This window comes from Macaca mulatta, chromosome 10 (genome assembly GCF_049350105.2).
Source record: "Macaca mulatta isolate MMU2019108-1 chromosome 10, T2T-MMU8v2.0, whole genome shotgun sequence".
NCBI classification, from domain to species: domain Eukaryota; kingdom Metazoa; phylum Chordata; class Mammalia; order Primates; family Cercopithecidae; genus Macaca; species Macaca mulatta.
The window spans coordinates 85,719,562-85,733,255 of NC_133415.1; the positions used below are offsets into that span (position 1 = coordinate 85,719,562).

Genomic DNA, 13,694 nt, shown 5'->3' on the forward strand with positions numbered 1-13,694 from the left:
TTAAATTTTGAGACAAGGTCATACTCTGTTGCTGGAGTGTAGTGATATGATCATAGCTCACTACAGCTTTAATCTCTTGGGCTCAAGTGATCCTCCCACCTCAGCCTCCCAAGTAGCTGGGACCACAAGCACGCCACCACCACTTCTGGCTAATTTTTAATTTTTTTGATTTTTTTGTAGAGATGGGTTCTCACTGTGTTGTCCAGGCTGGTTTTTGTTTTGTTTTGTTTTGTTTTTTTGCAGAGTCTTGCTCTGTCGCCCAGGCTGGAGTGCAATGATGCGATCTCGGCTCACTGCCACCTTCGCCTTTCGAGTTCAAGTGATTCTCCCACCTCAGCCTCCTAAGTAGCTGGGATTACAGGTGCATGCCACCATGCCCAGCTAATTTTTGTATTTTTGTAGAGACAGGGTTTCACTATGCTGGCCAGGCTGGTGTCTTAACTCCTGGCCTCAAGTGACCTTCCCACCTTGGCCTCCTAAAGGGCTGGGATTACAAGTGTGAGCCACTGCGCTTGGCCCAGACATGCTTATTTTATGATGCATACCTGGAACTTCTACTTTTTGGAACCTGTGCTTTCTGGACAAGGAGTGCATGTAGTTTGAGGCATGATGGCGAACTCCCAAGTGATGACTTGTCAGAATAAAAAGAGCCTAGAGTCTCAATTCCTTTTCCACTCCAGCAAAGATGGAGCTCCTTAATAAAGAATCAGCTTGTTTAGATTGCAGCACCTAGGAAGCATGAGGTGCCCTGAAGTCTGGTTCTAGTTCTGCCATGCACTGGCAGGGGTACTCTAGGAGGCAGCATTGATCTGCCTGAGTCTTTTTCCTGGGGCGGGGGCACTCCGCTGAGCTCACCAGGACACAGTGAGGCGCCAGTGAGGGTTTGGGTGGAAAAGCCTTTTGAGAAGCACTGGAGTTGCAAGCCAACTTAAGACGTTTTTGAGGCTTTGCTTGCCGAGCAAAGGGGGAAAGCTGCTGATGTGGACCTTGATTTTTCCCCTGTCAGATCACTGGATCAAAGTTTCCATGCGGAAACTCTTAAATGAGAAGTCTTCTTTGTATAGAAGCTACCGGCTGAAGGTGAGTTGTTTCTTTCCTTGGCCTGTTACAATGGTAATTATCTGTACACACACACCACTCAAAATAAATACAAAAAGTAGATTTACTCCCTGGGTTCAGTCTCTGGAAACAGATTGTGGCAGCTGTTGGATCCTGCCAGCTGCATCTGCAGACCACATCTCAGTGTGGCCATGCCCCTCTCACCACCGCCATGGCTAAGCCCTGGTCCTGGCCAACACTGCCTCGCTCCTGGATGGCTGCAGTGGCCTCTAGCTGGGTTCCCCACTTCCTTTCTTCATGCAGCACTGTCTCCATTCAGGGCCAGAGGAATGATGAGTTAGAAATACAGTTGAGTCACCCTGGTAGCTTCTCATCACATTTGGAACATAATCTCAAGTCCTTACCACGGCTGTCAGGACATGAGGTGATCTGGCCCCTGCTTGCAAGCTCTGGGCTTGTTTTCAACCTTCTTTCTCCCCATTTGCTCTCCTGCAGAGGCACAGGCTCCTCTGCTGTTCCCTGAATGCGCTCAGCCCCTTCCCGCCTCTGTGCCTCGGCATGTGCTGCGCCTTCAGGCTGCAGGGCTCTCCCCGAAGGTACCTGTATTCCCCCTATCTACTTCTTGTGGTCCCAACCAGCCATCCTAGGACAGCCCTGTGCCCGCCTCTGCTTTCATCCCTTCACCGCAGTGTTTCCCAGCTCCCAGCTTTGTGTGGTCCGACCATTGATTCCTCATGCTGTCACCTTCACGAGATCGATGGCTCCTCGAGGGCAGGGACTTTGTGCTCTCGGTTGTCTCCAGTGCCTAAAATAGTACCCTGCACTTGGTGGGCTCCCAATACGTTTGCTGCACAAATGAATGAATGAATGACGCACTCCGGGCGGTCTGGGTGGTCCAACAGGCCTGCACTATTTTTTTTTTTTTTTTTTTTTGAGTCAGGGCCTTACTCTGTTGCCCTTGCTGGCATGCAGTGGTGCGATCATGGCTCACTGCTGCCTTGACCTCCTGGGCTGATCCTCCCACCTCGGCCCCCCGAGTAGCTGGGAATACAAGTACCACACCCAGCTAATCTTTTTATTCTTTTTTTGAGACGGGGCCTCACTATGTTGCCCAGGCTGGTCTAGCTACCTTGGCCTCCCAAAGTGTCTTAAATTCAGTGCCTTCATTGTGACAGACGCTTGGTGACAGTGTGTGTAAAACCCAGCTCAGGGTCTTGCATGTAGAAAGCACTGAAGAAATATTTGATGAACCAATGTCTCCAACCTGCCTTTTCCAATCTTGTCCCGGAGAGGAAAATCTCTAGATTGGGAGGCCAAGCGCTGGTCCAAGTCACAGAGCTGGGGCCAGAGAATTCAGAGCCCAGCCAGCCCCTTCGACTGCGTGTCATCTTTTGTGGCTCAAGTTGCAGTGAAATGAACATTCTCTTGCCCTCTGTGCTTCCGTGAGCAGTCCACTGTATGACAAACATGGAGGGTGGCAGTGGGCCAGGAGCACAGCCCATCTGTAGAGGTGGCTCCATGTGGATAACTCGACTGTGGCCTGGACAGACTCGAATTCATCCTTTCTCCCCTCGCGGGAGATGATTAGTATGGGCCTGACCCTCCCCATCCTCTAACTGACAGGATTTAAAATGAAACTACGCTTGTGGCCGGGCGCGGTGGCTCAAGCCTGTAATCCCAGCACTTTGGGAGGCCGAGGCGGGCGGATCACAAGGTCAGGAGATCGAGACCACAGTGAAACCCCGTCTCTACTAAAAATACAAAAAATTAGCCGGGCGCGGTGGCGGGCGCCTGTAGTCCCAGCTACTCAGGAGGCTGAGGCAGGAGAATGGCGGGAACCCGGGAGGCGGAGCTTGCAGTGAGCCGAGATCGCGCCACTGCACTCCAGCCTGGGCAACAGCGTGAGACTCCGTCTCAAAAAAAAAAAAAAAAGAAAAAAAAAAAAGAAACTACGCTTGTGTGCTCTTAAACATTTTCAGTGACAAGTGATGGCCAGTGCTGGTCCTAGGAACTGGGCCAGGACTGCGGGGCCACATCACTTTGTGATCGCGAGGAGAAGGGCATTAGACTCCGTGATATCTGGGCACCTCCAGTCCCAACACCTGGTCGTGTTCTGGGGGCTGGGCCTGGAAAGTTGTCCTTGGGTGGAGTCTCTCACCATTGCTACTGTCTTCCCAGGCTCTCCATCCCAACTGGTGTCAGCAGGTCAAGTTCATCCCCCAGATGAACCTGGTGGTCTCCTGTTCAGCTGTTGAGAAGTCCTCTCTGGTGCTGACAGTATTGCCAGCCAAAGCCTCTGAGAAACCCAAGTAAGAAGTGCTTCTCTCCTGGCTAAGGCAGTGGAGTTGGAAGGAAGGGGGGTGGTGAGTGGACTGTGGGGGCTGACAGTGGCAGATGGTGGTTGGTGTATGGACTCTGGAGTTTAGTTTTTTCAGCATCGCCACCAGCAGCACAGTGAGAACACAGTAGTCTCTTTTATCTCTCGATCTATATGCAAAGCTCAACATAGAAGCCAGCACAGAGTGAGTGGCAGTCAGTGAAATGTTTTCTGAATGAAGGGATGACTGTGAGTTACTTCCTCCTCTGTGACCCTCAGTTCCCTCATCTGTGAAAGGGTATGAAAGCGTGTACCTCACTTCTTCAAGGGTTGTGTGAGGGAATCCTCTGTGGTATGTGTTCAGTAACTGGCAGCGTTGGTTCTTTGCAGATGGTTCCAATCTGTTTCCTTCAGTCTAGATTCCTCTACCCCAGAGTGCGGTTTTTTCTTTTCTTTTGAAAAACCAGTTAATCACCAGGTGTGATGGCTCACGCCTGTAATCCCAGCACTTTGGGAGGCTGAGGCGGGCGGATCACAAGGTCAGGAGATCGAGACCATCCTGGCTAACATGGTGAAACCCCATCTCTACTAAAAATACCAAAAAAAAAAAAAAAAAATTAGCTGGGCGTGGTGGTGGGCACCTGTAGTCCCAGCGACTCTGGAGGCTGAGGCAGGAGAATGGCGCAAACCCAGGAGGCGGAGCTTGCAGTGAGCCGAGATTACGCCACTGCACTCCAGCTTGGGCGACAGAGCAAGACTCCGTCTCAAAAAAAAAAAACAAAAGAAAAACCAGTTAATCACACAAGAATGTATTAAATGCATTGTCCATGTAAAAAATGAAAACATTATAAAGAAGGTTGGAGTCCTGAGGGGCCCCCTCTTTATTCAATCCCCATTCCTTGACACAGTTATCAGAAGCTACCACTTCTGTTTTGTTTTGTTTGTTTGTTTGTTTGTTTGTGATGGAGTTTCGCTCTTGTTGCCCAGGCTAGAGTGCAATGGTGCGATCTCGGCTTGCCACAACCTCCGCCTCCCGGGTTCAAGCGATTCTCCTGCCTCAGCCTCCCAAGTAGCTGGGATTACAGGCATGCACCACCATGCCTGGCTAATTTTGCATTTTTAGTAGAAACAGGGTTTCTCTTTTTTTTTTTTTTTTTTTTTTTTTTGAGACGGAGTCCGCTCTGTCGCCCAGGCTGGAGTGCAGTGGCCGGATCTCAGCTCACTGCAAGCTCTGCCTCCCGGGTTTACGCCATTCTCCTGCCTCAGCCTCTCAAGTAGCTGGGACTACAGGCGCCCGCCACCTCGCCCGGCTACTTTTTTGTATTTTTTTAGTAGAGACGGGGTTTCACCGTGTTAGGCAGGATGGTCTCGATCTCCTGACCTCGTGATCCACCCGTCTCGGCCTCCCAAAGTGCTGGGATTACAGGCTTGAGCCACTGCACCCGGCCTGAGACAGGGTTTCTCTATGTTGGTCAGGCTGGTCTCGAACTCCTGACCTCAGGTGATAGGCCCACCTCGGCCTCCCAAAGTGCTGGGATTACAGGCGTGAGCCACTGCACCTGGCCTACTTCTGTTCTTTTACTGTGTGGCTTCTACTGTGCAGTTTATGGTAGATCAACTGGCAGGTATGTTCTCTGGTGGAGTCTTCCTGCTGGGTTGCTCTTGCCCCTGTAGTTTTCCTCCAGCCCCTAGATTTTTCCTTGAGCCTTTGGGGCTGTGACATTTTGCTCCTGCACAGTCTGAAGAATGAGCCTCAGGAGAGTCTTTTTTGGGGAACAGCAGGAGATTTGAGGCCTGTATTGGGGAAAGACTGGGTGAGGCCAGGGTTGGGTTGGGGCAGAGACCGAGGGCCATTTAGACCCCTGTCTGTCCCTTTCTGTCCTGGTTGTTTTTCAGGGGAAATTTCAATCCTGAGATGATAAAGCTAATTTAGTCCAACTCCTCATTTTACAGATGGGAAACCCGAAGCTTAGGGAGGGGAAGTGACTGTCTTAGAGCAGACACTTGAGCTGGAGTTTTATCTTGGGCCTGTATTATATGTCCAGTGCCTTTTTTTCTTTTGTTTTTGAGACGGAGTCTTGCTCTGTCACCAGGCTGGAGTGCAGTGGCACAATCTCAGCTCACTGTAACCTCCGCCTCCTGGGTTCAAGCGATTCTCCTGCCTCAGCCTCCTTAGTAGCTGGGACTACAGGCGTGTGCCCCCATGCCCAGCTAATTTTTGTATTTTTGGTAGATACGGGGTTTCACCATGTTGGCCAGGATGGTCTCAATCTCTTGACTTTGTGATTTGCCCACCTCGGCTTCCCAAAGTGCTGGGATTACAGGCGTGAGCCACCGCGCCTGGCCTTTTTAACCAAATAGTGCACTGCGTGCATTTCTAGACAAGTCCTGGACCTCCCTGCAGGCTGGAAAAGGGGGCCTCCGGGAATGTCTGATGTGAAGGGGAAGTTTCAGTCTTGGGTTCAGTGCTTTGAATGGGGCCTTGTGGTGGGAGTTTGCTTGGAGTTGTTTGCTGAGGCTATCTGTCTGCACTGGTGGTGATATCACTTAGTGTATAGCAGGGGTGGCCAATCTTTTGGCTTCCCTGGGTCACACTGGAAGAAGAATTGTCTTGAGTCACACATAAAATACACTAACACTAACAATAGCTGATGAGCTAAATAAAAATCACAAAAAAATCTCATAATGTTATAAGAAAGTGTATGAATTTGTGTTGGGCCACATTCAGAGCTGTCCTGGGTTGCATGAGGCCCGTGGGCCGTGAGCTGGACAAGCTTGGTGGATATGTGTTTCATTCAGATCTTGTTTTATTGAGTCCCAGTGGCAGGAGGATATCAGGGGGTCACCTCACCAGGGCCAGGAGGGCTTCCGTGGGCTGGGCCTGCTGCCTTCCTGACCTCACTGCCTCCACCTGCCCACTCAGCTCCACTGGCCTCCTTCAGGCTCAGGCATGCTCCTGCCCCAGGGCCTTTGCACAGCTCTGCTGTCTGTGGTATGCTCTTGTAATTGATTGACAGATTGAGACAGAGTCTTGCTGCGACACCCAGGCTGCAGTGCGGTGGTGTGATCTCAGCTCACTGCAATCTCCACCTCCCGGGTTCAAGAGATTCTCCTGCCTCAGCCTCCTGAGTAGCTGGGATTACAAGCACGTGCCATCATGGCCGGCTAATATTTGTATATTTAGTAGAGACGGGGTTTCACCATTTGGGGTGGTCTTGATCTCTTGATCTTGTGATTCACCCGCCTTGGCCTCCCAAAGTGCTGGGATTACAGGCGTGAGCCACTGCGCCCAGCCTTGTTTTTTAAATTAATTAATTTTAAATTAATATTTTCATTATAAAAAGTTTCAAACACACACAAAAAGAGATAAAATAGTATTAATTCTTTCATATCACTTAGTAGTTAGTCCACATTAATATTTCCCTAAGTACCTCAGAGTATCTTCTTACAATATTCAGAAGTAGATATAAGCGCGGTTCTGGGATGGTTTTGGGCAGAGAACTAGTGTGGTCTGACTTGTATGTTGCAGGTAGAGTGTCCATGGGCAGAGGTGGCAGTGGGGACGCCAGTGAAGAGGCCACTGCAATAGTTGAGGCTGTATAGGATGGTGGTCTGGAGCTGGGCTGTGTTATAGGATGAAGGGATTGGGGATGTATTTTTGGGGTAGGGTAGAGAATATATTTACACAAACACAGAGACACATGCTCCCTTCCTTCAGCCTGGGTGATAGAGCTCTTAAGACCCTGTCTTCAGAAAAGACAAAAGACTCCATTTGGGCCAGACACGGTGGCTCACGCCTGTAATCCTAGCACTTAGGGAGGCCAAGGCAGGAGGATCCCTTGAGGCCAGGAGTTCAAGACCGGCCTGGGCAACACAGCAAGATCCCATCTATACAAAAAATTTAAAAATTAGCTGAGAGTGGTGGCACACCCATGCATTCTTGGCTGCATGCAGTGCAATGTACAGGCCAGCAGGTGGCACCATTGACCACTTGCTGGTCTCCCGTTTTGGCAATGCCATCTTAGGGCATAGCCTCTGCGGGTGGGGCCTGGCATTGGCACCCCAACCTCTGCCTATGGAGTCAGCCTCAGCCTCCAAGGCAGCGTGGGCCTGAGGGTCTGGCTTCCCTGCAGCCAGCCTCACCCGAGTTCTCAGATGGTTCGAGCCAGGAGCAAATCTGATGGAGCGGGTGTGGTGGCAGGAGCTGGTGCTGAGTGTGTGGACTGACCCCCGAAGTCTCCCCCACTGTCCCCTCTTCCTTCACTTCTGCCACCACCACCTAGTTGAAGCCACCGTCATATCCCACCTGAACTGCTTGCCGTGGCCCTCTTAGCAGCCTCGCTGCGTCCCCTCAGGCCACGTTCCCTGACCCGCAGCCATCGACAGATCTGATCCAGCCAGGGCCCTGTATGGAGCCTTCAGTGGCTCCTGGCCAGGGCTGTGGATCCGGCCCTGCCCGCCTCTCCCATGTCCTCTCATGCCCTCTCCTCCTGGCCCACCTGGTGCCCACCACACCAGCCTTGCACAGGCTGCTCCCTCCAACTGAAGCCTCACCCCTCCCCTGGGCTCCCTGGGGCCGACTCCTTCTCACCCTTCAGGTCTCCGCAGCCCTGGACCCTACTCAGAGAGGCCGGCAGAAGTGAGCCTCCTTCTGTTGTCCTCCGTCAAAGCCATGTGCTTATGTCCCTTGCAGGACTTGCCATGATTTGTAAATGTCCGTCTCCCTTTGGTGTGTCCACTTACTCCTGCTGTTTCCCTCTAGAAGGAAAACCCCCTGTGGCAGAAGCCTCATGTCTGTGCCCCTGGTAATCCTGGCGGGAGTAGGAGCCAGGAAATCTTTGTTGATGAATATGTGAATCGGCCTGAAATAATTTCTACTAACATTCTAGTGACCATTCTTCCAGAACATTGTTTGGCAGCACATTTACTTGTGGAGGGAGGAATATCTTGTTTGGCAATAAATGAAATGTGTGTACTGCCATCTGTTCTCTTTGAAGCTTTGATTTTTAGAGGAATCCTTGTGGCTCTGGAGAGATGATTTAAAGGGGAGCAAGGCTGGAGATGAAGGAACTGGCTGGGAGGCTGATACGGCAAAGTCAGGGGCCTGGGCTAGCAGCGGTCATGGGAGCGGAGGGAAATGGGTAAGGAGGACTTGGGGCCAGGCTGGATAATGGGAGCCATGATGTCCAGGTTGACGCCCAGGCACCTGGCTTAGGTCCCCCGGGAGTGGTGGAGGAGCCGGGTGAGGGGTCAGTTCAGTGGAGGGCATGCTGTGTCGGGGGGCCGGGGGCCCTATTACAGATGCCTTTGAATGGAGTTTTTGGTTTTTTTTTTTTTCCTGAGGCAGGGTCTTGTTTTGTCACCCAGGCTGGAGCTCACTGTAACCTCAAACTCCCAGGCTCAAGCGATCCTCCTGCCTCACCTTCATAAGTAGCTGGGACTGCAGGTGTACCATCACGCCCAGCTAATTTTTAATTTTTTTGTATAGTTGGGATCTGGCTGTGTTGCCCAGGCTGGTCTTGAACTCCTGACCTCAAGGGATGCTCCTGCCTCGGCCTGCCAAAGTGCTGGGATTACAGGCATGAGCCACCGTGTCTGGCCTGAATGGAGTCTTTTTGTGTTTTTCGTGGACAGGTTCTTGCCCTGTCCCCCAGGCTGGAGTGCAGTGGCATGATCACAGATAACTGCAGCCTCAACCTCCTGGGTTCTAGCAATCCTCCCACCTCAGCCTTGCAAGTATTTGGGACTACAGGTGCGTGCCACCAAGCCCAGCTAATTTATTTTTTGTAGAGGCGTGCGCTTACTATGTTGCTCAGGCTGGTCTTGAACTCCTGGGCTCAAGCAGTCCTCCTCCCTCGGCCTCCTAAAGTGCTGGAATTACAGGTGTGAGCCACCACACCTGAATAGAGTTTTGTTTTGTTTTGTTTTTTGTTTTGTTTTTGTTTTTTTTTGTGGGGTGGGGGCAGGGGGTACTGAGTCTTTCTCTGTCGCCCAGGCTGGAGTGCAGTGGTGCAATCTTGGCTCACTGCAATCTCCACCTCCCAGGTCCAAGCGATTCTCCTGCCTCAGCCTCCCGAGTAGCTGGGATTACAGGCACATACCAGCATGCCTGGCTAATTTTTGTATTTTTAGTAGAGATGAGGTTTTACCATGTTGGTCAGGCTGGTCTGGAACTTCTGACCTCAGGTGATCCGGCCGCCTTGGCCTCCCAAAGTGCTGGGATTATAGGTGTGAGCCACTGTGCCCGGCCAGAATGGGGTTTTGAAGAGTGTAGAAGAAGGAAGGGGCGGGGCAGGATGTTGTGGATGAGAGGCATGGGCATGGGCATAGGCACAGAGCATCTGGGGCTCTCAGGCCTGTGAGGGCTGCGGGGCCCTGGGCTTCCTGGAACTCCTGTCTGGGCCTCTCTGGCCCTCTGAGCCTCACCTGGCCCTGATGAGCCTCTGCTCTCCTGGATCACTGCTTACTGAACTTCCTGTCACCTCCTGCCGTGTCCACCCTAGGTCTGAATCCTGACCCCTGTGTGGGTGGAGTAATATTTTTTCTTCACCCATTGCAAGGTTTATGGCTGAGACCCTGATAACAAAAGGCAGATGAACAAGAGAAAAGCATGCACATTTACGTTTCATGTGACATGGGAGCCTTCCGGGAAAAAAAACAGAGAGACAGGGACGCCTGTGTATTTTTATGCGAAGTTTGGTGAAGAATGGACAGTCATGCAGGATGATTGGACTAGTACCATCTGATGGCAGTAAACTCTTTGTCCAGATGCCTCTCTGTGTCCCTGTGTCTTCAGAAATAAGGACATTCTGGCTGGGTTCAGTGGCTCGTGCCTGTAATCCCAGCACTTTGGGAGGCCATGGTGGGCGGCTCACCTGAGATCAGGAGTTCCAGACCCGCCTGGCCAACATGGTGAAAGCCCGTCTCTACTAAAAATACAAAAATTAGCCAGGCGTGCTGGCAGATACCTGTAATCCCAGCCACTCGGGAGGCTGAGGCAGGAGAATCACTTGAACCTGGGAGGCGGAGGTTGCAGTGAGCCAAGATTGCACCACTGCACTCCAGCCTGGGCGACAGAATGAGACTCTGTCTCAAAAAAAAAAAAAAAAAAAGGGACATTCCTTTCCCCCAGGTATAGGTATAGAGTGGGCACCAGTGGAATCAGTGTTCTATGGCCTGCTTCAGAGAGAAGGCTAGGGGAAGGCAAGTGTGGCCCTCCCCGGCTTTTTTCTTGATTTGTATCATGGATGGGAAGATGCCTGTCCCAGTACAGTTGATGTGAAAATCAAACTTGCCCTTGGCATGATGCCAGATGCTTCACAAATGTCAGGAGTAGCTCCTGCCTGGGAGCCGTCTATACCTGGAAAGTGGCATCTGCCCTGTGGGCTGTTGGTTTGGGGTCGGGACCAGGCTGCTGCTTTTCCTGTGGTGCTGAGCCCTGACCAGGCGGCAGAGGGAATGCTGGGTGGTCTCTGGGGCTGCTCCTCTCCTAGAATGGAGAGGTAGTGACTCCTCCCTAGACCTCCTGGGAGGCTCTGCCTCCAGCTCCTCCCACCCCAGGGTCAGTCTCAGAGGCTCTCTTAGGGCCACTGCTCCCGGCCCTGCAGCCCTCACTCCTTTGATATTGTAGGTTGTCAGTGCTGCATGTAAGGAAAGGGATTCTTTGCTTTGATTACTGCCCAGAGAGGAACTTCCTGGGTAAGTCATCTTCATGTCACCCAGAAGCTGCTGGAGGGAGGGCTGCTGGGGATGGGGGGACCACCAGAGCTCAGGAGAGGGCTGCGCAGCTTCTGGTCCTGCTGCTCTTGTCCCCACTTCTGGGCACCACCTTCACCAGTGGGTGAAGGTCCCCAGTGGAGGCCCCTGGGATTGACACCCACGTCTTGACCCCAGTGACTGGTGGCTACGATGCCTTCATCCGCCTGTGGAACCCCTTTGTCTCAAAGAGGCCCGTGTGGCTGATGAAGGGACACCAGACCTCAGTGACACACATCCTCGTGGACAGCAGGAACAGCAGCATCCTCATCAGTGTCTCCAAGGACAAGGTCTGCCCCGACAGTCCGCCCGACTCCTTCTGTTCCTCAGGGAAACACATTAGCCAGAGGAATGGCATGACCTCCCTGCCCACAGCCCCACATCTGGCCAAAGGCCTAGGAGGGGGCCTCAGGTGGAAGGAAGACGAGGGTGGCCATGAGCCTCTGAGCATGTCCCCAGAGCTGGGTTCCCAGGTAGCACAGCCTGGCTTCTTACTTTGTGACCCTGGCAAGTCCTTCCCTTTTCTGAGCCTCAGTCTCCCCATCCAAAGAATGGGCTGTTGAGTAGTTTAGAGAACCAGCAGCAAAACAGCAGTGCAGCATCCGGCGCAGGGGAGTTGTGCAATGCATGGCAGCCGTTTGCCTGTGCTGCCCTGCCCTCGATCTTCACCTCTCAGCTGCTCTAGTGACCCCTCCTCAGCTGCCTGGTCATCAGGGCCGGGCTTGGCCTTTCCCACATGCCAGGGCTCCCACTCGGGACCTGCCACTGTGCTCCTCTGCAGCTGTAGGCTCAGGATACTGCCCAGTCTGCTGGGCTGTGGTCCTGCAGTGCTTGGGGCCCTCCTTTAGGGGACAGGTTATGTTTTCTGGGACTCTGGAGATGAATTGTCAGGGCCCTCAGGGTCACCCAGACCACCCTCTCCAACATATCCACACACCCTCCTGTCTGGAATTTTCCCAGAAGCCCTGGGAGCTGGGATCATCGCCTCTGATGAAGGGTCTGAGTCTGGGGGCATGGGGACAGGGACGGGCTCCCTGAGGTCCCCAGTCAGCCACGGGCAGAGGATGCCTCCAAGAAGTGAGGGTCTTGGAAGGACTTCTGTGGGGCCCTCTAGGGAAGGTTCCTTCACCTGGGAGGAATGGGAGGGGCTCCTCTGGGGACAGGCAGGTCACTGTGGCAACTATGTTGGTAGCCACTGTCGGACTGTGTCCCAGGCTGGAGTGGCAGCAAGGGAGGGCCTGGGGCCAGCATGTGCTGCCTGGCTTGGCTTTTGTGCCCAGCCAGTGAATTCAGCTGCTCCAGCAGGGTGGAGGCCTGGGGGCAGGCGGGGGGGTGGAGCTGTGCCCGGCCCTCACTCACTGTGTGCTTGGGTTATCTGAGCACAAGAGTAGCCTCTCTGCTGCTGGGTGTGACGGTGCCAACACCATGTGTGTGTGTTGGAAGTGCTTGGACGGACGATGTGCCCTGGGCTTGTCCGCCGGAGGCACCCCCAAGGCTTCAGGAGCCAGCTACATCCCCGAGCACCCATGCTCAGCCTCTTGCCTATTTCCCATCCCCCAGAATATTCGCGTGTGGGACATGCTGGACTACATATGCCTCCAGTCCTTCTGCGGGAAGTTTTTTGCCCTGGGAAACTGCCCCATCACCAGTGCCTACTTCTTCGAGAAGGACAATACCCTCATCTGCAGCACCTACTCAGTGAGTGCTGTCCCAGGAGGGAGTGGGGTCGAGGCCACAGGTAGAGGGCCAGGGTCTGAATCCCATGAGACACCCAAGGGGTGGCCGCGTCCTGTCCCTCCTGGGACTGCTGAAGTGGCTGGACTCTGTGGCCTGGCCTGTGAGGGGCCGTGTCTTGGGATTTCCTGAAATCCTGTTTCTAGGCCTCCAGCCTGTCACTGTCTCTGCAGCTGCTGCTGCTGTCTGCTCTGTCCCCACTCAGCTTCTTCCTCTGGGAGCCACCCTGAACCTCAGGCCTGTTAGGAGCCCTTCTTCCATGTTTTCTTGGCCCCGTTCCTTCTCTCAGTCACGAGCCTCATAACTCTGTCCTGTCACTATTACGTGACTGTTTTTCCTGCTAAGTCATGAACTCTGGGAAACAGGGGCCGCATCTGAGCAACGTCTCTGCAGGAGAGACCCTGGGGGAAACTGAGTCACAGAGGGGAAGGCCATCTGTGACTCAGGACTCAGCTGGAACCCCTGCGAGGTCTGTACTGACCCTGGAGGACAGGAAAGATTGGGACAAGCACGAGGGGCTTCCTGTGGAGGATGGGGGTAAGGGCGCCCACAATAAGATGGAGGCTTGGGGAGCTGCAAGGCTGAGCCACAGCCCATAAATGGGAGCAGAAGTCCAGAAAGGAGACATGGGGGCCACGGTGCTTGAGCTCCACGAAGGCCTCCCATGCTCTGTGGGCTGAACCACCCTGGCTGGTGATACATTTGTCATCCTTATGCACTTGGCTAGCTCTCCCGTAGACGGCAGTTTTCTTGAGAAGGAAGGTCATGGGTTCCTTTATCTCCTTGCTGAGTGCCAGACAGGTGGTCAGCATTTGTTGAATTAAATAGG

General features: G+C 53.1%; 1 protein-coding gene across 1 annotated transcript in view; it reads left to right on the top strand.

Moving 5' to 3' along the window:
• The window catches only part of EFCAB8 (EF-hand calcium binding domain 8), a 96,961-nt gene that overhangs the window by 30,309 nt on the left and 52,958 nt on the right, over window positions 1-13,694 (top strand). Inside the window, exons 9-13 of the mRNA XM_077949063.1 lie at window positions 1,007-1,080; window positions 3,238-3,368; window positions 11,007-11,074; window positions 11,270-11,421; window positions 12,692-12,829. Of these exons, the coding sequence (XP_077805189.1) occupies window positions 1,007-1,080; window positions 3,238-3,368; window positions 11,007-11,074; window positions 11,270-11,421; window positions 12,692-12,829 (563 nt within the window). The remainder of the gene's footprint in view (window positions 1-1,006; window positions 1,081-3,237; window positions 3,369-11,006; window positions 11,075-11,269; window positions 11,422-12,691; window positions 12,830-13,694) is intronic.